The 23,691-nt window shown below is 54.9% G+C and overlaps 3 protein-coding genes across 4 annotated transcripts; all 3 read right to left on the bottom strand.

Moving 5' to 3' along the window:
* Positions 1 to 657: 657 nt before the first annotated feature.
* On the bottom strand, positions 658 to 14,201 carry UNC119 (unc-119 lipid binding chaperone). Its single transcript, XM_080357126.1, has 5 exons — positions 14,066 to 14,201; positions 3,867 to 3,980; positions 2,850 to 2,952; positions 1,750 to 1,922; positions 658 to 886 (listed from the first exon to the last, which is right to left on the bottom strand). Exons 1-5 carry the CDS (start codon positions 14,187 to 14,189, stop codon positions 774 to 776), a joined length of 627 nt encoding a protein of 208 aa, XP_080213252.1. The 5' UTR covers positions 14,190 to 14,201; the 3' UTR covers positions 658 to 773.
* A 565-nt stretch (positions 14,202 to 14,766) lies between these two features.
* Positions 14,767 to 18,879, bottom strand: PIGS (phosphatidylinositol glycan anchor biosynthesis class S). 2 transcript variants are annotated; one of them, XM_080357068.1, is made up of 12 exons: positions 18,818 to 18,879; positions 18,587 to 18,726; positions 18,402 to 18,513; positions 17,954 to 18,043; positions 17,700 to 17,791; positions 17,351 to 17,549; positions 16,850 to 16,992; positions 16,638 to 16,752; positions 16,310 to 16,455; positions 16,107 to 16,207; positions 15,549 to 15,759; positions 14,767 to 15,389 (listed from the first exon to the last, which is right to left on the bottom strand). In XM_080357068.1, the coding sequence occupies exons 1-12, from the start codon at positions 18,852 to 18,854 to the stop codon at positions 15,114 to 15,116; spliced, it is 1,662 nt and encodes a 553-aa protein (XP_080213194.1). In that variant the 5' UTR covers positions 18,855 to 18,879; the 3' UTR covers positions 14,767 to 15,113. The 2 variants fall into 2 exon arrangements, with proteins under 2 accessions (XP_080213194.1, XP_080213193.1); XM_080357067.1 differs by having other exon boundaries at positions 18,587 to 18,849.
* Positions 18,880 to 19,355: 476 nt separating this feature from the next.
* ALDOC (aldolase, fructose-bisphosphate C) lies at positions 19,356 to 23,235 on the bottom strand. The gene is made up of 9 exons (XM_080357047.1): positions 23,174 to 23,235; positions 22,239 to 22,361; positions 21,949 to 22,160; positions 21,803 to 21,857; positions 21,572 to 21,732; positions 20,999 to 21,082; positions 20,737 to 20,911; positions 20,457 to 20,656; positions 19,356 to 19,846 (listed from the first exon to the last, which is right to left on the bottom strand). Exons 2-9 carry the CDS (start codon positions 22,348 to 22,350, stop codon positions 19,751 to 19,753), a joined length of 1,095 nt encoding a protein of 364 aa, XP_080213173.1. The 5' UTR covers positions 22,351 to 22,361; positions 23,174 to 23,235; the 3' UTR covers positions 19,356 to 19,750.
* Between the last annotated feature and the right edge of the window lie 456 nt (positions 23,236 to 23,691).

Raw genomic sequence — 23,691 nt, 5'->3', positions numbered from 1 at the left:
CGTTTCCTGATTATTCTGCAGTCAGTTTGCAAAAAATGAAATTAATGGAAAATAGGAGGTTCAAAGACCCTCAGGGCTATTTTGCCTTCACCTGAAATTTAACAGGATTGTACCCAATTAAAAATAGCTCTGCCAGTGAATCACTGGTCTTCCTTGCGAGGTTCAGTGTTTCAAAGATTAAACAGAATATGACATAGAAGGAACAAAACTAAAGGATGAGATAGTTATTCAAAGAACTAATCTAAAGGTGAAACTTGCTTTTGCAAGATGTTACACTCAACATTTTCAGCTGGATGTACAAGTAAAATTGGCTGTGTCTTTGAAGCATTCACAAAGAGAAACAAACAAACAAAACTCTGTATTTGCAGCCGTCCACTCAGGTGGTTTTTCGGATCACATTCTCTGAGAAAGCGATCGCATCCTAAAAGATACTTGAGGGCAAAAACACAGATCCACAGAATTAGGGCAAAATCCCCCAGGTCCCAGAAGGCCATTTGCAAAGCAGACGCTTCAAGAATTTAGGGAGGTGGCATCCAAAGATCATTTAGCCTTGTAGAACCACTTAAAGTTCTGAAGAACTGGGTCTGCATCAAAGCTCCCAAAAGACAAGACTGGCAAATTTAGTCATGAAACTCCTACTGTGGCAAGAGAGTCCGTGGTTTGCGGATCCTTGTCCAGTTGATGCTGTGGACAACTGCACGGAAGGTGTTGGAATCCCTGACAGCTTTGCTGGGAAAGGGCAGGCCAGTGCAGGCCAGCTGTCCGTCCCGTGCTCAAGGTCCTCCACTGTACGAATAATCTGCCTTGTTGTGCATCACGAGCTTGTTGTCTACAAAGTAGAAACTGTCCGACTGTGTCTCATAGGGATGAAGGATCATCTCTTGAACTGCAGGGGGGGAAGGGAGAAAAAAAAAAGACAATAAAATCAATCATGTTACACAGAAGCCCTGCTGAGGGAATGCTCTGCACTGGATTTCAGTTACATTTAATAGCAGCAAACTCATCAAGTGAAAAAAACAAAACTAAACCAGGAACCTACCCAAACCATCCGTTGATAGTGTCTTTTAAAGAACTCTAACATAAACTAAGTATTTTAAGGCAGCACCCAAAGTGTAAGTGTTCTACCTAAGCTCAAATCAATATCATACTAGAGTTTGCGTGGATTTTTATTTTGTTTTGTTTAAAAAAAAAAAAAAAAAGTGATAAAATGGCAAACTCAAATTTATTCTGTTATGTCAATAACTAAGCAGCAGTGCATCATTGTATTTTCCACAGACTGAAATATTAGTGCTGACATACGTGATTAGGGGTTGTAAAGAATATAAAATCACACAGATTTAGTACTGATGCTATTGTGCTTTGGGAGAGAGGAGAGAAAATAAAAGTTATGTTTGTACTAAAACTCAAACCTCCCAAGCTATCAATATAGCACATCAAACATTAAAACAGAACATAACATTTAAGTCACCCATGTATTGGATGTCTTTTTAATCCTAGGTTTTTGGTTTTTTTATAGTACAATTATCATTTTTCTCCCTGACACCGAAACTTCTTTTTTATGAATTTATGTCTGGCAGGTAACAAGACAAGTGCTACTAGAAAACAAAATCTGTATCAACACAGATATAAAACTACCTGGAAGTGTTTGACCCTACCCACTTTCTACAGAGAGCTCTTAAGTAAGGGTTTCCTCAAAAGAGCTGAGATTAACGTCACTGCGTGGTAACCCAGTAATTAAGGATTGCTTACTGAGGTCCTCAGAGAGCTGCGGGAATTCATAGATGTGCTCGCAAGTGTTTTTACTGCTGGGGATGCAGAACCCAAATTCAAAATCAAAACTCTTAAGCAATTGATCCCGGAAATAGTGCCTCTCAATCATGCGGAAGTTGTTAATGGGTTTGTCCCCTACTGTGAACTCCACCCTGAAAAAGAAGGACAAAATTGACATGAGCTTTCTTCCTGAACAAGATTTTTCAGGCAGAAGAGAGCTCTTCTAAAATAAAAGAAAGTCAAAAATATAAAGTACTGCTACTAACCAAATTATAATTTCCACTTTTTCTTACAGCATGCTACAGGGACACAACATGGCATGACATATCATGGATGTTACTGTATTTTGATTATTTTTACTCAAGGAATAAAAGACATGCAAGACAATTTTACAATCTTAAACTCATCTTCAGTGAAGAAAAGATCCCTCCAGCTTCACTAGGTCACTCACTAGAGTGAGTAGTAGAGTCAGTAGTAAGTTAGTAGTGATAGCGTAGTTAGTAGTAACCACTAATAACTTTTACTAAAGACACAATACACACTGTCACCAGCATTAGTGTAGCAATAACATTGGCCCAAAGCTTTACAGAAAGCTACTTTAGGTGTCACATTCTGCTGTGGTTTATTGAGGGAGACAAGCAGCACTACCACACAGATCAGAAATCGTTCTGGTGCCTGAAGTGTCAAACATTCCTTCACCATTTCAGGTGCATCTATAGATTAATGGTTTTTGGAGGAATGTAACACAGAAGGCTGCAGACACACCTTCCAAAACTGGCAGAGCCTCTGACAAACAAACTGCAACACACAGAAAACAGCTGGAATGTCAGAGTACTCCATCCACCTTATTTTGCCCCTTTTAGCGTTAATCTCTTCAGCATCGTGCCTGTTCCTGAAGTAAATAAACAAGATAAAGGGATGGAGAAAGCAAAGCATCCAAAGATGTTTGGAGATCCTCATAATTACAAAAGATCCCTATTATGTCAACTTCCTGACAGGATCAACAAGCAAGAGCCACTTTTTATAAGATTTTGGTTGTTTCCTATAGTAGAAAAAGTAGCACAGGAGCAATTACTTACGTGGCTCCCACTTGCCGAAGTCTGAGAAAAGCTGGAGTAAACTGATAGCGTACAAACCGTCCAGCATTGGGGTCAATGTCCTTCTTGTCATTGTGTTCACGTTCTGGAAAAGCACAAAGTCACAATCATCTGAGAAACAGAAACCCCGTGAAAATACTTGTAACCATAAATTACTGAGTCATTTAAACCAGCAAATTACTCGGAGGAAGCTGATGATGTGCTCACCCTCTTCCTATCCTCTCTAAGGCATCCACTACTGGTCACTCCAAGACATAGCATTGAGAAATGGTCTTTTGGTTTGACACACTTCTTGTCTTCTGACTTGACTTACTGCTCCTATCTCTGATTCAGGACTGCAGCACGACTCTGAACAAGCCATTTCACCTCAGCACATCTGGTTTGCTACCTCTAAGCTACAGAAAACTTCCTCTCACCTGCAGGGAGATGGGTGAGATTGAAAAGACTGCTTGACCAGGAAAAGAACAGTTGCCCCAGGGTTTTATTACCACCAGCAACAGGTAACAATTCGATGGTTACAAGTAACGCCTAAAAAATTATGGGGGAAAAAAAAAGGCAAGCAAATTTTCAGTCTGTCTAATTTGCACAATTAACAAAGTTTCTCCCTTTTAGAAATACTATTTTCATGACTCGTGAGTGAAAGATGTTGGACTAACAAACTACGTACAGGGGGACTCACTCTAGCTGATGAAGAGCCAAGAAAGGAGCACACAGTGACCTCCTCCTTCTCCTCCTCTGCTTCTGTTTACAACATCCATCTGTCCTTTCTCATCACAGATGGCAGCCCTAAGAATATGGCAGCAACGAGTTCTGTTCACTGTGTTGATGCAAAGGGACACTTCTGTATTTCTGCTCTAGGCTGGGACTCAACTCTCTTGCAATTGAGAGCATCTCATCTTTTTAGGAAGTATGTTGAGTAAAACGAGTGGGGAAGGGCAAAAGGAAGCAGACACCAGCATTTGTTTGTTTATGAAAACAGCATTTTTTGTGTGCACCCACCTGAAGCTGCTGGTTTGGTGATTTCAAACAAGACCGTGCCAGATTCCATGTCCCGGATTTTGAACCTGGTGAAGTCTATCTTGTAAACATTTTCCTCTGGAGTGCACAAATAGTCTGCAGAGGAAAACAAATTTAAATGAAGGCTGCCCAGAATTACCAGGTATTTCTGGCTACTCCTTGGAGGTCACAGGAAGCAGTGAGAGCAGCCCAAATGCCATCTCCACTACTGCCCTGTTTTTAATCCAAATCTCACATCCTCAAAGACAGTCCCTGTTCTGAACGCCTGCACCGCCCTGCTTGGACAGGACAGGGAAAAGGCTTCTCTCCCCCAGCATTCGGAGGTCATCACCTTTTTCCAACCCTCTGCCAGCATCTTCTGTATCCATTCCCCCTCAGGGTATTGAGAACAGTCAGCACCTCCATCAAATCCAAGCCTTTTCCATGTAAGAAGCTTTGCCTGTTTTAAAAACTGCCCTCTGGCAGAATGCAAGTGCTAAGCAGCTTTGTGAGCACTAAGCCTGTGCTTAACTGGAACAGGAGCGTCCTCCCTTGTGCCACCTCCCCTGTCCCCAGCCTTCTGCAGACAAAGGACGCCTCTTTTCTCCACCCATGCTCATCCCATGCAAGGACTTTTTTTTCCCCCTCAGCATTTAAAACGGTCCTGAAGCCTTTCCCTGTCCTAGGAAAAGTCTGGGAACAGAGCCCTTCTCTGCTTCCACCAAAGCCGGTATTTTTGGGAGAAAGAAAGTCCTTGTTTCTGGCTTCAGCCTCGCTGCACATCAGCCTGAGCATCAGCTCCTCTCAAGGAAAAAGCAGTGGTGTTTCCTTTCCACCGCATGTATAACCACAGACTGAAAGCAGCTCCAATAACTTACTTTACCCTGACAAATCTAAATACATGTTGTATGTATACAAACCAGGTTAGCTTTTGAACAACCATGTACCTGCACATTGTAGACGATTTGTTTTGGAAGTTCTAAGGTGAAACTAACACTTTAACATTCTAATTCTAAGCTTTTTCTCAGCTACTAATTCCTGCTGTTAGTCTGAGTTAATCACTTGTTTCTGTCTGCTTTTCTATTTCTAAAATTCAAATACATCCCTTCACCTAAGGCTTATTCATTAAATATATGAAAGCAAGTTACAGTGTACTCAAGAGATCATACCTGCCCATTACAACCCCTGCTTCAGCACTGATGTAACAAATCAGGTACCCACATTACGGGTGGGGGTTATGGTTCTTGGGCAGTGGTTAGCACACCCCATAGATATGGAGTTAATAAAGGATTGTTGTGGTGTAGTAAGAGAACACCTCAAACCCACGCATTGCAACCACCAGACAGCAAGGCTCTCACGCTGGGATCTGTAATTACAGAAATCCGGCCCCTCTGTAGCAAGGGACAAAGATAAGCTGCAGTCAGCACTACGGAAAATTGCTCCTGGGTGCTGCTGAGCACGAACTGCACATCCAGCACCCGGACTTTCCTGGAAGCCTTTTATTCTTTGCAAATCTCCTTAAGTTGGAGAACTGTCTGAGTGCTCACTGGCACAAGGAACAGAAGTGTTAAATGTACTCTCTGGAGGGTTTTACTGCTCTCCATCACTACCACCAGACGGCGAATGCTACAAGGACGTGGGCTTTAAGAGCGAGGACTGTGTTCAAAGCATCTCTGGCATTTGGCAGGGAGGTTTCCCTTTCCTATCAACATGACACAAAGGAAACCTAACACCAGTAACCACAGTGCCGGAAAGAACAAGATAAAAGCTCAACTTCTTTACTACAAGAAAATGCAAGCCTATTGTTAAACACAACAGCCTAAGAACTGCACAAAATCTTATTTTCTGTCTTTAACAGTAGCGAGGAAGATGAGACAGAAATTTAGCTCAACCCCTTGCCTTAAGCCCCAGCGCTCAACAATCCTCAGGCAAATGTCCCACAATTACACAATCATTTTAGGTTCTAACACATCAGCCGACCCAAATCCTTAACTCGTCCCACAACTTCCCCGCTCCAAGCAGCCACATGCAAAACACAAACTGATGGGAGCCGGCACAGCTTCCCGCAGCCCCAGCTTCCCCTCCCATGGCCACTGGGACCAGCTGCTCCCCACGAAGGCGAGGGATGTACCCGAACAGGCTGGCGGTCGCCTGGGAGCCCGGGACACCTTCCCTAGAGCACGCAGGCGAAGTTTGAAGCCGCGTTTGTCTGCAAGTTAATTATTAAGTGTTTTTCCTTCTGCAGAATTCCTGCCCATCCAGCACCATGGCAACAGCTTTATCCCCCTCATTGGCAGCAGCGTTGCTGCAGTAACAGTGTCCATGACTCATCTGGAGGAGCGGAGAGCCGAGCAGAGCCACCAAAGAGGAGTAAACCCCGGGCAGGATCCCCACCAGGCTCCTGCTCATTGATGTCTGCACCCCTGCACTACATTTTCCAACTCTTTATGCACTGAAAATATTTTAAACCTTTTTTTTTTTTCAATTAAATCAACGTGCCGGTATCTAAGTCTAACTGGATGACATCTGGGAAGATCAGCTGCCAGCATACTGCAATCAATGGTTATTTCCTCCTCTGGCAGTGCCCAGTCTCCTAGCAAGAAAAAAGGGGTGGTGTATATTCCTCTCAGCCTCTATTAAATTTGCTTTTGCAATTTCTGTTCGAAAGAAAAAGAAAAAAAAAAAAAATCAAAGTAGCCACGTGGTGGTTTTTTTCCCATATATAACAGGAGCCCGCGGCTACACTGGCAGGTCTTATTGGGAATGAGCTGCTCGGAATTGGCAGATACTTCTGCTTAGCTGAGCACTGTCAAATTTGCTAATCTCACCCCATACATACTTATTTTTAAACTACTGTAGGGCCCAGTTGCCCACACTTCCTGTGACGCACTTACATGTATCATCTGCTTTCATTATCCTAATTTACCAGCACCACAATTTGGGGCAGGGAGGAAGCATCCCTGTCTATTTCAGTTAGACATAAGGCAGCTCAAACCTCCATCGACTGAAGTGGATCGTTACAAGAAAGGTGGGCTTGGTCTCTCAGGAAATAATATGTTCTCATTTCTTCCACTTGCCCACAGGTTGTGTTGTTTCCCCATTAGTAACCAAATAATCACGGTATCTCCCTGAACAAGCCCTCATCTGATTGACAATGAGCACACTCACAACATGGGATGAAGGGATGGACACATCAGTACTGTTTTAGGAAACCCAAGAGATTGGCTTTTGTCCTGCATTACTCCCATTAAGTAGTTGAAAAGAGGGGCATTTCCTACTCTTTCCTAAAGCACAGGGAATTGCCCTATCCCAGACCCCCACACCCAAGCTTTGTCTGGAAAGAATTCACCAACCGAATTGAACTTGTTCTCAGATTAAAGAGCAAACTCTTACAACTTGCCCAGACCTGCTATTAGCAGCTACTTGTCACTCACACATCACTATTCCTGCCAGTGCCTCTGCAGCATCTTTCCCATAATCTCTGTATTGTGCCCAAAGATCTGCAACTCTCCCCTATTGAAGATGTTTTCAATCTTAAGAGCTACCATGGCTTTTAAGTCTGGAAGGTGATGAACTTCTGAGCCAGACACAATGGATTCCTTCATGAATTTTCCTATTCCTTTTGTCTGAAAAAGTGATTCCAAAAAATCCCCAAACAGCAATCTGTAGCAAGGCATTCATTAAGAGGTCTCTAGCTTTGTTATCAGAAACCATGGATGCTCATTGCCTGTTTGCAGTTCTGAGGTGGTAGCTCTGCTTGTCCAGAGAAGAGCGGGTTCTCACCCAAGAAACCTCCCTCCCCTCCCCAAAACAGCCCAGATTTCAAAAGAAAACAGGAAAACAGCCTAGACAATGAGAGAGACACTATTCTCTTGTGAGCAACGATGCATTGTGAACCCTGGCACATATTTCCAGCCATATATTTTAGGGAGCTGGTGTTACAAAGGAGCAGAAAAGGTGAGGGATAATACATTGCCAGATAATACAAGAAGAAAGATAATGAAAGCACTTTCTCCTCCTGCCCTCTCCCTGTTATTTCAGTTATCCAGTGGATGAGATTAAGGTGTTTGATCCTTGTCAGAGAAAGCTAAAAGTCGATCCTGTATTTCCAGATTTCCTTTGCAACCACTCCGCACCAGGCCCATTTTACCAAGGGGATTTAATGGGCCATGGGGTTAGCAGCACTCGTCATGCCCCTTTCAGGATCTCTTCTCCTCCTCTGCACCCAGGAGGAAGCACGTGTCCCCCTCACAGACATTGCAGATATTTCCGTGGTGCTCATCAGAGCGTCTAAGCTCAGATAAGACAGCTCCTATTTTAAGGCTTTAATAGCCCGCAAAGGAAAGCAGAGCCTACCCGGGGTAAGGAAGAACTCAAAATCTGGTCATGAAAATGGGTCTAAATCAGGATGATGCTGTACAAGAAACTGATGCAACAGCAGTGATTTGTAATAAGCATGTCTCTCCCCAACACAGACAACAACAAGAATATGGGGAATGAAAAGGCTCCTGTCGCTATGCAGGCCTCTTTCTTAACATGCGTTAGTCAACAAGGTCACGAGCTATTTTGAAGACAACTCCCAAGACATAAACCAGGTATAAAGCAAAGACAACTGCAGACGAATTGCTGGGAGCTGGAGATTAGGAGATTATCAGATTGAAGAGTCTCGGGAGGAAGCAAGCAAAAAATAGCACAAACCCCGTGAAGATGCAGAGTGGTGACGCAGGACAGAGGGCAAGACCTCGAGGGGAAGGCAGGGCAAGTTTCAAGCGGCATTGATATGCCTGCTTAGACAACTGGAGTGCAGTTAAAGAAAAAAATAACCATTTCCCTCTGCCTCAGCAGTTCAAGTCTTGTAAAGAGAGAGGCAGAGAAGCTAAACCAGACAGGATCCATTCCTAAAGCCATGGGGTTTGGGTAAGTGAAGACAGGGAGGGACACACCTGCAGCCCCCTGCCCTGCTCTGCAATTAAACTGCTAGGAATGCCCCAGAGGAACAATCTCACACCAGGAGGATCCCACAGGAGTTTTTCTGCAGCAGCACTTTTACTGCCCATGTGAGGATGCGGAGGGGAGCAGCCCTGCAGGCTCTGAGCTGAGGCATCTACCAAGATCCCCACTGCCCATCAGATCACAGTATCACAGTATGTTTGGGATTGGAAGGGACCTCAAAAGATCATCTAGTCCAATCCCCCTGCTGGAGCAGGAACGCCTAGGTGAGGTTGCATAGGAACATGTCCAGGTGGGTCTTGAATGTCTCCAGAGAAGGAGACTCCACAACCTCCTTGGGCAGCCTGTTCCAGTGATGTACCCACCAGCAGCATCGAGTCCTTCCGCATGGCTCACACGCCTCCCAGACTTTGCTTTTTCTGCTCATCTTTTTTTCTTTTCTTTTTTTAAGATAGAGCTTTGCAGGCTTCACCCTCTCACAATTAATTTGATCACAGCCCTCCAGGTCTCCTTAAGGAAGGATGAAGCTGCTCTTCCCCTCCATCCCCAAGGCATCCAAACACTTTCCTTCCCCCTTGCTCACGCTGATCGCAGAGTCTGGAACCACGCGCACAACATTAACCAAATCAGTTCACTTTGCTTTTACACAGGGCTAAGCCAAAGCCCGGCTCAAACTGCCAGGGTGACCCCCCAGCTTTCCTCTTCTCTTCGCCGTTTCCACCAGGGATGGCCCAAACCCACAACACTGGCAGAAGGAGGAACGCGCTCAGCTGCCAGCCCGGCACCCTGTGCTACGCACACGCCATGTGTGCTGCCCCTGGAAAGCTAACAGTCCATATTGTACCGCCAGACTGCTAAAAAAAACCCCTTTCATCTACACAACACTTCGAGCTGCACGTTATCACAAAGCCTTGAAAAGGTTCATAACATGTGGTGTTGCTGAGGAAAGAAGTCGTGGTGAGAGCAGCTTGACACAGCTCTGGGATATCGCTCTGCCACGAGAGATCAGCACATCAAAATGCTTTTACACATCACAGCCCCGGACAACTCAGAACAGTGATTCATTAACCTCCTCGCAAACACCCTCAGCTAATCAGAGCTCCCAATGCGATAAATTTTCCCAATTAACAGGGGAAGGGAAGGAGAAGTCATGGTCCAGGAGCAGCTTTGAAAATTGATTCGTATGCATCAGCTTCCCATTAAGGGTACAGGGAAACTGGTATGAAAGTCACCCGTGAAGGGTCTGCCCCGGGCCACCCGCCGGGCAGCGCTCTGCCAAGCGGCCTTTAGCTAAAGCTGCTAAGAGCAGCCTCCGAGAAATCCTAAATGGCAGCTCGGGGAAGAGATTAGTTTCAGAAATGATTAAGTCTGTGTTTCTTATTTTTAGGTTTTGTTTTGTAATTGTTTCTAAGTATGTAATCAATTATTTAACCCTTTGGTTTGCTAAAATTAAATAAGCTTTAGAATAAAGCTTAAAGTGTAAGATTTAATCTAGCGTGACAGACAAACTGTACAGGTACCTGAGGCTGTGATAAGCAGGGCAGTCTCAGAGGCTGAAGCTCTCCTTGTTACGTATCTGTTTGAAGGCTGGTACTATTGCCCACGGGCACAAGGGGGCTGTAATATCTTCTTTCTGCTGATGGCTCTAACCCCAAAGATAGAGCAAGAAATTAAAAGCTCTGCTTGAATTAACCTTGCACAGTGTGACCCAGCCAAGCTGCGAGATGCCGGATGGTCAAAGACACAGGGGACAGCGCTGGGGACAACAGGGCCCAGCTCCTCAGCTGGCTCCACAGGGCAGGACATTGTGCTGACAGACACCGACATCCCCAAAACTGCAGACAGACCCCTCTGATCCTCGGCTGTTTTGGTAATTAATTGCAATTTGAACTGAGCTCTGCTTCGCTCCTTCGCTAATCCTAAATTTATCATGTCATAAGGTTTTTCCTCTTGTTGTAACTGCGGTTGTGTGAGCAAGTAACAAATCTTGCTAATTGCAAATAAAATGGTTCATTCGCCTTACACCTAATCCAGCTGGAGCAGTGCCAGAGCCAGCCCAGCCTAAAGGCCCAGATATTCCACAGCAGCAGCCCAGATCCATCAGGCTGGACTCCCGCGTGCCTGGAAACGCTCTGGCTCTAGAGCCGCTGGACAATCTAACATTGCAAGGACGTAGCATATGCAGGGCAGTTTGCACAACTCCCCTTTAAGCTTATTAGAAGCACATTAAGAGCAGCGCCCAGCTGGCTCTGCTGGCTGGTTACAGACGGCGTTCCTCAGGGTTGGCAATAAACACATTTTGGCCACAGAGCCACATCCTGCACCTCCACTGTCCCCACCTGAGATATCTCCCATTGGGTCATTTGTCAGCTGTACCTGTTGGAAGAGGAATGCACAGCTGTGCTTCAGGACAGAAAACCCAGGCTTTCCCTAGACCCAAAGCAGGGCTAATGGCCTGCCTGCATGCTGCCTGCACGCTGCCTGCACGCTGCCTGCACGCTGCCTGGTCAACAGGCAGCAACCACAAGCAGCAGTTTGGTTTCCCAGAGGCCCAGCTCTTCCAGGGCTGAAGGACGAGCAGATTTGCCCGGTGTATCAGGAAGCACCCAGGAGCCCCACAGCTGGCAGAACAAGCACAAAATGGCAAAACCTGGCTCCAAAAGAGCATCTTTGAGACCAGCACACCCCAGGCGCGGGCAGGGCTGGAAAGGCCCTCCCAGGTGTGAGCGCAAAACCACAGCCAGCCATGCTATGGAGTCCCTTTTGTAACCAGACCCATCCTGTGCTCCACACAGTAGCTGGGATTCTGCCTCTCCCCACACGAGCCTTTCAGAAACACACAGGCTACTCGTGGTGTAAACATTTCTAAACCACACGTTCCTGCAGTGCCAAGACCTCATCTAACATGGTTTATCCTGGGCTTTGTTTGCTGAAGTGATGTTAAAACATGGCCAGACCATCTCAGGTCCCTGGGCAGCACTCAGCTTGCCCGCAGTCCCTCGACAGTGTGAGCTACTGTGGAACTGGCCCACGAGTTTGGATGAAGATTAATTATATCCCATGTGGAACCACAGGAGATGTCCAGGGCACCAGGACGTTTCTGCTGCAACCCCATCCCCAATTCCCTCTTCAAATTTGAAGTGTCTGGAGCACCACAACTTTGGGCATCAAACTCAGAATTGCTGAAATAGGACATGATATTCGCTCCAACTCAGCATCTCCAAGGGAGAGGTCGGGGTAGCCATGAACTCCTGTCCCACAGTCTGGTCTTTCCTCCTCCCTGCAGCACCCTCTGGAACAGTTTGATGTTGGTATTTCTGGCAATCTGTTTTTAAGAGCTTTCTATGGCCCATAGAAATGAGTAAAGGCCACAGAATGTCCCAAATAATCATTACATGTTAAGGATCAGAAAAATATTCTTGTACCTTTGCTCTCTGCGTTAAACACACCAGGTGGAAAACCGAGCTTGAGAAGGGGTGCTGCAAAATATTGCTGGGTGGTAAGATACAATAATCCCAACGTGGATATATTAAATACCTGTATCACCAAATGCGCACTGAGGATTTCAGGGGCAGAGAGCATTTGCTGGCTCCCACGTACCCGGCCAAGCACTTCTCACAGTTCTTGTTTGGCATGACACATCTGCACCCCTTGTGCTACCCTCATACCAGGAGGGGAGCAAACCACTTTCATACCATGTTAATTCCATTTTCCTCGTGTTCCAGAGCGTGCGAGCCCATGGTTGGCAGCAGCAGGCTCCCAGCCAGTGACCAGCTCATCTTCCCTTACCAAGAGCCACACACACGCATCATCCACGCTGGCCGGAGAGATGCCACGTGGGGTCTGCACGCCCCAGGTACGAGGGTGTGTGGTGGCCATGTGCCCCTCCAGCCACGGCTGCCGAAGGCAGGGACACACAGACTACCATAAAGCAAACATGCAAAGTACTTGACGTGGCCATTGCTTGGAATCACCATCTAACTGCTGTTCCTCTGAGTATGTCGGCAGCACGCTCCAGCACCTGCCGCACAGCCCTGCCTGCTACGGGCAGGGGATTGCTGGGCCTGGGCAGTGAATCACACAGCTGCAGCTCAGCAGAGCATTTCGAGTCAGAGAAGGGGACTCAAGGACCACTCAGTAGCCCGTCTCTCAGAGGAGCCTCCAAAACCCCTTCCTGAGGGCTAACACTGAGTGCCCACAGGGCTTTCCTCCCACCCTCCCTTCCACCCGGCTCACCACACACACGCCAACGCTCACAGCCGCAGCCTTCCCCTCCAGGGCTCGTCACGCCGCACAGCCCCGGCCTGCCACACCAAACCTGCTCTAACGCCACATCTGAGAGCGCTCGAAGGCGAAGAGGAGCACTGCCAGGCACCCAGGGCAGCCCCCTCCTCCCTGCCAGCGCTCTTCTCCCCCTGCCCAACCTGCTGCCTGCAGAGATGACCCAAAGATCCCAGGACATGCGAAAAGACCTTTTTTGGGGGTCAGCGGGGCAGGCTGGGCACCGCTATGGCCAGGCTGGCCTGAAGCACATGCCTTCTCCCAGCCCGGCGTGCTGCAATCCTGACAGGTCCAACGCAGCCGCCACCGCACCGCTGGTCCCAACCGAGCGGTTTTCTGCCAAGCACGACAAACCCTCCACCAGCACGTCCCTATGTCTGCGTCCCCTGAGGATGCTCCGGCAACAAGCAATGCTATATTGGGAACGAGGGAAATTGGGGGGCTGCAGGATGGGGCTGCAGTGAAGCCCCTCTGTGCTGCAGCCATAGATTCAGCCTGATCCCCCCAGCCCCACCGCAGTGGGCACAAGCTGGGGGCTCAGCTCGGCCCAGCCTTGAACAAAGATACAGAGACACAGGAGAGGGGTGATGGGGAGAGCACCAGGGAGCAGCCCACCGCTGACCTTCCATCCCGGGGACCGCAGGCTGCCCACTGCTTGTGCATCCCCGGGGCGGCGGCGGGAGCTGCATCCCCAGCCCCGGCTCCGGGCATCCCCTGGGGAAGGGCCAGTCCCTGGTCCTTAGGTGGTCCCCAGACCTCAGCGGTGCCACATCCCCAGCCGGACGGTGTCCCCTGCGGTACCGCATCCCTGCTCCTTGTCCCCTGGGGAGGGGGGACCGGCTCCTCCTGGCCCGCTTCCCCCGCCGGTGAACCCCTCGCCAGCCACAAAGGGGACACGGTCCCTATCCCCTGCACCCCCGGCTCAGCCCCTCTCACCGCTCCGTCCCGCATCCCCCATCCCGGGCACGCACCGCTGGTGACCCGCTGCAGCCCCAGCACGTCGTCGGGCCCGATGAGCGTCTTACGGCCCAGCTCCTCCTCGGTCCGCGCCGCCGCCGCCCCGGCCCCGGCCCCGCCGCTCTTCTTCACCTTCATGGCCCCGCCGCCGCCGCCGGTGTGAGCGGCCCCGGCCCCGCTGCGCTCCGCCGCCGGCCCCGCCGCACCGGGAGGGGCATCGCCGCCCCGCCCGCCCCGGGACCCGCCCCCCGCCCGCCACAGCGCCGCCCGGCACCGGGAGGGGGGTACGGGCCCCCCCGGCTGCTGCGGGAGGGTCTGAGCATCCCCCGCCAAACCCTCGTCATAGGGGGCAGAGCCCAGAGGTGTCCCCAGGAGACCCCGGGGAAACAGCCCCCCCCGAACCGCGGGGGTTGGGGAGAACAGACCCTCTGCCTGCCCCACATCCATAACGGAGGGGCACAACCACCCTCCAAGAGCCTGAGGCTGATGTACTGACTGGAGGAGCTGGACCCCATTAAGGTGTAATTGCCGCACTACCCATCAACAGGAGACAGTCCCAATGGCTCAACCCCATAAGTGCTTTGGGCTAAAATAGCCGTAAGACGGGAGCCAGACCCCAAAAAACAATTGGAGGGTACAGAGGCTGGCAACTGGGCAGCCACAGAGGGCTAAGGGCAGGGCAGGAAGGCCACACAGCTCCACACCAGCTCCCCACACCACCAGATATTTTTATTTATTTATACAGCAGCTTGTTCTGAACACAGTGCAGGGCCAGGGGGACACGCAAGGAGACCCCCCAAACTCCTCTTGGATCTCAGCAGTTCTGGGTGGAAGACTCAGGACCCAGATCAAGAGCGTCTCCCTCACCCCACCAAGCAATCTCTCTTCTCCCTCCTGCATTTTGGCCATGGCTGACCCAAGGTGAGGTGCCAGGCCTGGCCCTGCCACCATTCTGAGACACCTTCTGGGGCCACAGGTCCATGACAACACACTCCATGAGCTGGGGACAACCCCAGCCCTAAGACAGCACCAGCACACTGGGCTCAGTCCATCTTGGTGGCCTCAGTCCATCTTGGTGGGCTCCTTCTTATGTTGCCTGGTCTCCCGGACGATCTTGGCCAAGGAGAGGAGAATGGGGACAGCCATGGGCAGGAAGAGCGGGATGTAGATGGCAAATTTCTGGTCATCAGGGAAGTAGAGGAGATGGAGGAGCGACGGGTCAAAGAACGCACGCTCTGAGGAGGTGACCGCCTTCTTGCTGGCCTGGAAAGCTGAGTGCAGGTGGCCCATGGCCAACTCGGCCACAGCAGTCTGGGCTGAGGCCACTGCTTGGTACACCTGTTGGGGAACAACACCAGTGGTCAGTTTCTGGCCACGGAGGTCAACAAAACAAGTGTGGGAGCCTTGCTTGCACCACCACAGCAGTGAGAGCTCATGGTCTGCACAGGGACAGTGACACCCAGGCCCCCTCCCCCTCTCAGGGTGCCCCCACCCTACCTCAGAGGCAACATCATCTTTGATGACAATGTTCCCGATCTTGTCCAGAAGCTGGGCCAGCGAGGTCAGGGTGGTGGACACAGTGGCGATGTTCTCCAGGGTGTGGGCCCAGAGCAGGCGGTCCAGCTCCCAGTCGGCCAGGCCCTCGTTCCCTGGGCTCTCCAGCAGGAACTCGGGGGGCAGCTCCTCACGAGATAACCCAAACAGTAACCTGGAAGCAGAAGGGACGGTCTCAGCCCACATTGCACGTCTGCAGTCCCACACACGCTCCCTGCTCTCCCCCTGCCCTGGTGCGTCTTGGCAGGTCTCACCCACACCTAATGGTCTCCGGGTGTGGGAAAGGCCAAGAGAAGCCTCCTACCTCAGGAGATGGGAGATACACCAGCACCCCTGGCTAGAGAGCAGTGCTGGCCAGTGGTCAGCACCAACAAGGACACAAAAAGCCACCTCAGCCTCCCAGAGCCCACAGAGGTACAGCCTGCTCTGACCCTGGCGATTTCCACGTGTGCCAGGAGACCACACAGAGGCCCAGGGAGGGAAGCGTGAGCGTATCCTCACCGCAGCTGGGCCAGGAAAACCTCCATCACTCGCACCATGTCCACGTCCACGTGCAGCGGGAGGGAGGCTTGGGGAGAAGCAGAGGCTTCAACATTGTAAACCTGCAGGAGAGCATGTCAGCGAGGCACAGCCAGAGCCCTGGGGCTGGGAATGCGGAGCTGCCGCATTGTCTGGGCATCACCAGCACCCCCACGGCTCCATACCATGATGCCACCCCAGCGGGGGCTGTGGAAGGCGTTGGTGCTCACTGGGGCTCCGTCCTTGTCCTGGATGTACAGGGGAGAGTGGGAACGCTCTGGCACATACAGTAGGAAGTTCAGCACAGGGTAGAGCGAGGCAGCACTAGAGCCTGCAGTGGGACAGAGTCAGAGAACCCCCGAGTACAGCAAGTCTCGGTCACCCTCGCTCCCATCTGGCGCTGACAGGGCACGGTGCTGTGGGCAAAAGGGATACAGGCCCCAGGCACAGCTGTCCCCCCTCCCTCAGCAAATCCCAGTCCTGCGAGAGCCAGGTCAGGAGCGCAGAGCTCACCCAGTCGGGCTTCCACTGGGTTGATGACGTGTGGGAGGCTGTGGGCGCTCAGGAGGAAGCTGGAGGACTCCTTGTCAAAGCGTGGCGTCACTCCTAGGACAGCGTAGTACAGGATCTGCAGGCACACAAAGACATTGCCGGCAGAGAAGCATATCCTGGGGCATCCAGCAAGGCCACAATTGGGCTCTCCCCATCGCCTCCCCAGCCCTCACCTGTGAGTCAACAGAGAAGTTGGCCACCAAGCTCAGCTTGTCCAGGACAGGCTGCACGTAGCGGTTCACGGCATCCTCGATGTCCCAGTGCACGGCATGAGACTTGGGGTCGGGGTTCAGCAGGCTGAAGGTGATCTCGTACCCTGCCAAGGACCCACTGCCTGTGAGGCGCTGGCACGGCCACCATCTGGCAATGCCGAGACTGGGCTGGTGGCCATGACACAGCTCCCAGGAGCGGCAGAACCCAATCCCCTCCTCCCTGGCCCTGATCCGCTCCTCCTTGGCCCTCCCCAGGTGGAATCATACAGAAGTGACTCAACATGCAGCAATGGTAGCATGGATCCTGGCCCAGAGCAACTGCCACAGGCAGAGGGGAGACCCCAGGGGCTGCTACCCCATAAAGCATCCCTGGATGTCACAGGCACAGCAGGAACGGTGGCTCCCCCAGAGCCAGCAGGTCTCCCCCGGGTCAAGAAACAGGGCTGGGGTGCACGTCCATACCCAGGCTGGATTTCAAGTGCCGCCGGGTGTCAGGGCCGAGCTGGCCATCGGGCACACGGTCTGAGAGGACAGCGGCAATGGAGCTGGCCGTGAAGGACATCACCTGCGTGAGCTGCCGGAGGCGCGTGCGGAGGGCAGCCAGGCCACCCCCAGCCTTCACCAGGGCACTGCGGTGCTTCCCCACGTAGACACTGATGCCCTGCGGAAAGGGAAGGGATGAGGGCTGGCTGGGAGCAGGGCTGGGTCCTGCCAACACGCTGGAGAAGAGCCTGGTGACGGACGCCTCCCCCAGGGCACCTCTGATGGGCAAAGTTCGCAGACACTGGCACCCCGGGGTGCTGCTCCCTACCTGAGGCAGGAGAGAGAAGGTTTCTGGGACCACATACACGGTCACAGAGCCCAAAGAAGCGTCCTGCAGTGGGTGCAGAGCAGCATCAGCCTCTGGGGAAGATGAAGGTGTTAGCAGGATTGAAAATTTCACTCCAGTCCCCACCCCAACCTGAGACACAGCAAAGCCAAGTCCTCTCTGCTCAACCAGCCTCCGAAGAGAAGCCTTTGCTCCCACAGAGCTGCCCCGGCTACCTCAGTCCCTCATCCTGGTACCTCGTGCAGTAGCCGCATCCAGTGCTGCCTCCTCCTGAGCCGTGGTGCCGCGATAGACCATCTCGTATCGGGACGTGACACTGGTTCTCACTGTGGGGGAGAAAGTGCGGGTGATGCTGCAAGTCCTGGTACTTCGTAGGGACTAAGAGGGACAAGGGACAGCCCCAGGGGGACACATGCCACAAGGTCCTCTAGGCTTGTCCCAGTTTCCAAGGGCTGCCGTGACCAGGGAGGGGGGCAGTTCTCTTCCCTGCAGCACCCGGGGCCCCTGCTGTCCCCCCTGCTCCCCTGTCCCGCCAGCTCAGGACACGATGACGCTGTGAACACGGTCTGGGGTGCGGGAAGCCCCGGGCTGACAGCAGTACAAGCCTCCCAGGGACAGAAGGGACCTCCCCGGGCAAGGACAAGACCACCCCAGAGAGACAGGACAGCAGAAGGGGGCTCTGACCGTTCACAGAGATCTCCATCTCCTCCACATCCCTGAACGGCAGCGGCCCCGGCAGGTCCGCGGGCACCGACCCCGGGGCGAACACCACGGCGACGGGCACCGCCAGCTGCACCTGAGCGGGAGCAGCGTCAGCCCGGGCTCCGCTCACCGGTCCCCGCCGCCCCCGGGCCCCCCGCGGCGCTCACCGGCAGCTGGCCCAGCCCCGCGATGTCCGCGTAGGGCAGCGCGGCGCGGTACGTCTCGGTCGTTCTCCACCACAGCGGCAGCCCCAGCACCACGGCGATGGCCGCGAAGGACAGGGCGGCCCGCCGGCCCCGCGCCCGCTCTGCGGGAACAGCGCTCAGCACCGGCCCGGCTCCCCGGGGCCGCGGCGGGGAGCGGGGGACGGCGAGCGGGCCCGCGGCTGCCGCCGGTACCTGCTTCATCCGCCGCTGTCACCGCCGCCGCCGCCATCTTCACTTCCCGGACTGGCCGCGGGGGGGCGGGACCCGCGCTCAGCCCAGCCATTCAGAGAGCCCAGTCCTCACGACAGCCAATAGGAGTGGAGGGCGGAGCGCGGCGGTTCAGACAGGCGGGTAGAAGGACCAATCGAAGCGCGGTGCCCGCCCTGAGGAGGCGGGCTTTGTCTGCATGGCGTGTACGGGTGCCGCGGAGGGACAAACGGTGCCCCCGCGGGCGCTGCACATGTGTGCAGCACCGAGCACACACGGAGGTGGAAAGGGGGTGTAAGGGGAGAACAGGGGATCCCCAGGGGCTCCTCACCCGCTCCATGGCCCACAGGGAGAGCCCAGCCACTCCTCCCACCTCCCAGCGCCCCATGATGGGTATAGGTGGGCTGAGACAAGGCACAACTCATTGCACAGGTGGGCACAAGAGGCTGCGGGTGCTGCAGCAAGCAGTTCCCAGCTGCCCTGCGGTGAGGAAGGAGGCGACACAGCGCTGTCTCTACCGTTTATTCGTTGTTAGGCTATTTGGTACACGGGGTGCACACGGCGAACACGACACAGGCGCCCCAAGGGCGGCAGCGACCAGGACTGCGAAGCTACGGCAGGGCAGGGGCACCCCCAGGCCTCTCCTCCTGCCCCCCACACGGCCAGGCCTCCCCCTCCCCAGGCCTGGCCAGAGCCCCCCGCCAAAGGGGCACCAGGGCAGCTCCCTCTGGGGGCCAGTAACCCGGGCCCCCCACTCCATCTGCAGACATGGCTGCGTGGGGACTGACTCACAGGGCACGTTCCACTTCCCCTCCCCACGTGGCAGCTCCCCTGGGTGCTGGGGTGGAAGCGGGTGTGAGCAGTGGCGGGGAGGGGGCCGGGGCGGGGGCCGGGGCCGGTGGGGCACCCGGCCGGGGCTCAGTACGCATGGTTGGCCACGTAGAGGGACTGCCCGGCGGCCCCCGAGTCGTCCCCGCTGCCCTCATACTTGCCAAGCGCCGCCAACCCGTTCACCTGTGGGGAAAGGAAACGTCAGTGGCCCCTGTGGGGTACGGCCCTCAGGGTCCCCCAGTGCCTGGGCCTTCAGGGTCCCCCAACTTACGGGGACACGGTCTCAGTTATCCCCTGTGCCTCTGCAACAGCACAGCCCTTGGCATCCCCCTCCCCAGGGGACAGAGCCCTCAGTATCCCACATCTCACAGGGCACAACCCTCGGTGTCCCCCATCACCCTATGGGATGTGGCTTTTGGCATCTCTCTTCCCATAGGGACAGAGCCCTCGATGTCCCATGTCATCTTAGGGGGCACAGCCCATCCCATACGGAACTGGCCCTTGACATCCCCCATTCCCCTTGAGGGATGTGGTCCTCACTGTCCCCCATCCCACACAAAGACAATCCTCAGCATCCCTCCCATGGGGACCACGGTCCTTGACATCCTGTGTCCTGTGGGCCATGGCCCTTGGTGTCTCCTGTCACCCTGTGGGACATTGCCTTCAACATCCCCCATCTCAAGGAGCACAGTCACTGCTACACTCCCTCCCATGGGGACACAGCCTATGTCCCCACCACCCCATTGGGATGCAGCCCTCAGCACCCCTGTCCTGCGAGGGTCACCCCCATCACCTCTGCGCGCTTGACGAACTCCTCGGTGGCGGCGGTGGCATTGTCCCGCTGCCCGCGCCACGCACTGAGCGCCGACGCCTGCAGCGCCCGCCCGTAGGAGAAGGTGAGGGCCCATGGCCGCATCAGTGGGCACGTGTTGATGGCGTTGAGGTTGATGGAAGCCTCCTCCTCACTCTGACCCCCAGACAGGAAGGTGACACCTGCAGAGAGCAGGGTTATGGAACCAGAGGGATCACAAGGTATCCCCCTCCTGGTCTCTGCCATGTCCCAGCGCCGGTACCTGGCACGGCTGGGGGCACAGTGCGGCGCAGGGCAGTGACAGTGGCCATGGCGATCTCCTCGGGGCTGTACTTGGTGGGGCAGGAGTGCCCGGGGGTCACCATGTTGGGCTTCAGCAGAGTGCCCTCCAGGTAGACATGGTGGTCGCTCAGTGCCTTGTAGACAGCTGCCAGCACCTGGACAGGACAGGCAGAATGGTGTCCCCAGCACGGCATGGTGCCTGCCCTGCTGCCCGCCCCACTGCTGCCCGCCCCACCGCTCACCTTCTCCGTCACGTACTGGCACCGCTTGAGGTCATGGTCACCGTCAGGCAGGATCTCTGGCTCCACAATGGGCACAATACCGTTCTGCAAACACCAGGCAGATGCCATCACAGGGATGTCCCTGTGCATCCCTCTGGCCCCATGGCATTGTGGGCCAACGCCTGGATCGGACATGATGCTCAGCCCTGAGGTTCAATGTCCACCATTGCCAGTGATGCCAGTCCCAATGGGGTGACATTTGGCCCCTCGAGGTGATGCCCAGCCCCATGGGGTGATGCCCAGCCTGGGAGGGTCAATTCTTGGCCCCATGTTTGTGAGGTGATGCCCAGCCCCATGTAGCAACACCTGGCCCCACAGGTGATGCCCATCCCATGAGGCAATGCCTGGTCCTGGGGGTCAATGCCCACCCACATGAGGTGTTACCCAGCTCATGGGTCGATGTCCAACCCCATGGGGTGATACCCAGGCAAGGGGGAAATGCTCAGTGGATCTATGCCCATCCCTGTGTGGCAACACCTGGTCCCTTAACTCAACACCCACTCCATGGGGTGATGCGAAGCCACAGACACAGACCTGCTGGCAGATGCTGGCGTAGCGCGCCAGGACGTTGGCGTTCTCCATGATGGCGAGGGCAGAGGGGGTGTTGTCACTGATCTTCAGCACGCAGCGCCACTTGGCAAAGTCGGCCCCGTCCTTCTTGTACTGGGCACAGCGCTCCGACAGCCCGTCCAGACCTGGGGGGCAGCACGTCAGCCCCACAGCCCTGAACCCTGTGGCCCTCACTCCCCTACCCACTCCACCTACCCTGCGTGGTGGTCTCGCCATCTGTCCCAGCCAGTGGCACAACACCCTTGTCCACCTGCAGAGGGAAGGGGAAGGCAGCGCTGAGCCCCATCAGCACCCCCCAAACACCCTCACCATCCCACAGACCCACCAGACACCCCCCGCACCTTGATGCCCACGACGATGCCCTTGTCCTTGATCATCTGGACGAAGGGGGTGCCATCATCAGCCTTCTGGTACATAGTCTCGTGGAAGAAGATGACTCCCCCGATGCATTTCTTCACCCGACTGTCAGCACTGAAGAGGATCTGGCGGTACAGCCGGCGGTTCTCCTCTGTGTTCTCCACCCCGATCTGGTTGAGGCGCTTCGCCATGCTCCCTGCGGGCACCCAGCACCCTCATCAGCCTCAGGCGTGGGGTAAAAAGAGGTGGTGGGACGCATCTCCCCAACACTGACCTACGGATTCATCGGCAGCCAGGATGCCCTTCCCCGGGGCCACGATACGCAGGGCGATGTCCGACAACTCCTTCTTCTGCTCGGCCGTCAGCGCAGGGTATTGGTGCGTCATGGTGGCGGTGGCTGCGAGAGGACGGGGGCTGAGTCACGCGCCGGCGGGGTGCCCCCCCCAACCGCCACGTACCCCCATCCTGCGGGGACCGGAGACCCCCGTGGGGCTGAGCCCCCCGGCCCTGCCCATCAGCGGGGGGGGTGCGTTGCATAAGCAGGCAGCGAGCAGGCAGCTGCCCTCGCCCCGGGACGGGCAGGGCCTCGTGGAGGATGCCGGGGAGCTCCCAGCCATTTTGCTGCCTGCTCGCCCGCCCCTAGCCCAGCCATCTTGCGGGAGCGCAGCTCCGCGGGGGGCCGGGGCAGAGCCCGGGGGGGCCGGGGATGGAGATACCCCAGGGCCAGGGATACCCGGGGTGGGATGAACGCGGGGGGTGGCGATACGCGGGGATGGGGATACTGGGGGGAGTGGAAATACCCCGGGAATGGCGCTACCTGGGGAGGGAGAGAGTCCCGGGGCTGCACTCCCCGGGGCTGGAGTTCCACGGGGTGTGGGTACCCCCGCGACGGCGCTGCCGCGGGGCCGGGGATGCCCCACCGAGCCGGTTCTTTCCCCGGATCTTCGATCCCCCGGCGGCGACCGCCTGGGCGCGGGCTGCGCCAGTGCCGGGGGTGTCTCCGGGTTCCCCCCACCCCCTCAACACCCCCATGTCCGGGGGTCCCTCTGCCCCAGAGCCCCCCCAACCCTGCCCGACGCCCGGGATGCCGGTGGCGCCACAGGGACACACCCCGGAGCGCCGGCGGGGCTGCCGGCTTCCACCGCCGCGGTCCCTGGGCTGCACCCCCGGCTGCTCCTCCCAGTCCCGCGGTTCCCGGCTCTCCCTTACCGTGCAGGGCAGGCGGCTGAGCGGACTGCGGGCTGCGCGCTCCGGCCCCGCGGTAAATGGGGCTGCGGTGCCGCAGAGCTACGTGACCGGCGGGGCGGCACCCGGCAGGACCGGCCCCCCCAGCCGGCTCCGCCCCTCCCGCCGCCGCACGTATCCCTCCCGGCGACGGTTCCTGTTGCTGGTGGGAACCCGAGGGCGACAATCCCGGGTCTGGAGACCCCGCTGTGCCCCGCCTTTGCACTCCCCGGCTGCAGGTGGGGACCCCTCTATGTGTCCCCCCCCAGCCAGGGACCCAGCTGAGTCACCCCCTGCATGGGTAGGGACCCCCATGCCACCCAGGCACCCCACTGTGCCACCCCCTGGTGCTGCTGGAGACCCCTCTGTGCCACGGACCCTGCCGTGTCATTCCTGCCTATGGGTAGGGACTCGTCCTACCACCCCCTTGCCACTGCTGCGGACCCCGCTGTGCCACCCTATTGCCACCACCCGCTACAGACAGGGACCTTCTCCTCACCACC

This window comes from Nesoenas mayeri, assembly GCF_963082525.1.
Source record: "Nesoenas mayeri genome assembly, chromosome: 20".
In the NCBI taxonomy this organism is placed as follows: domain Eukaryota; kingdom Metazoa; phylum Chordata; class Aves; order Columbiformes; family Columbidae; genus Nesoenas; species Nesoenas mayeri.
The sequence above is the reverse complement of the archived record's forward strand: the minus strand, read 5'-3'. Positions and strand labels throughout refer to the sequence as shown.

Coding starts and splice junctions, on each gene's coding strand:
- ALDOC (XM_080357047.1), bottom strand. CDS start 22,350: ATGACGCACCAATACCCTGCGCTGACGGCCGAGCAGAAGAAGGAGTTG. Junction 21,858..21,948: donor GCATCGTCGTGGGCATCAAG/GTGCGGGGGGTG, acceptor TTCCCTCTGCAG/GTGGACAAGGGTGTTGTGCC. Junction 19,847..20,456: donor AGTTCGTCAAGCGCGCAGAG/GTGATGGGGGTG, acceptor CTTTCCCCACAG/GTGAACGGGTTGGCGGCGCT.
- PIGS (XM_080357067.1), bottom strand. CDS start 18,826: ATGAAGCAGGTACCGGCGGCAGCCGCGGGCCCGCTCGCCGTCCCCCGC. Junction 18,044..18,401: donor GATGGAGATCTCTGTGAACG/GTCAGAGCCCCC, acceptor TCTCCCCCACAG/TGAGAACCAGTGTCACGTCC. Junction 15,390..15,548: donor AAGATGATGTTGCCTCTGAG/GTAGGGTGGGGG, acceptor GTTCCCCAACAG/GTGTACCAAGCAGTGGCCTC.
- UNC119 (XM_080357126.1), bottom strand. CDS start 14,189: ATGAAGGTGAAGAAGAGCGGCGGGGCCGGGGCCGGGGCGGCGGCGGCG. Junction 3,981..14,065: donor GCTGCAGCGGGTCACCAGCG/GTGCGTGCCCGG, acceptor TTTCCTCTGCAG/ACTATTTGTGCACTCCAGAG. Junction 1,923..2,849: donor CTTCGGCAAGTGGGAGCCAC/GTAAGTAATTGC, acceptor CTTCTTTTTCAG/GGTGGAGTTCACAGTAGGGG.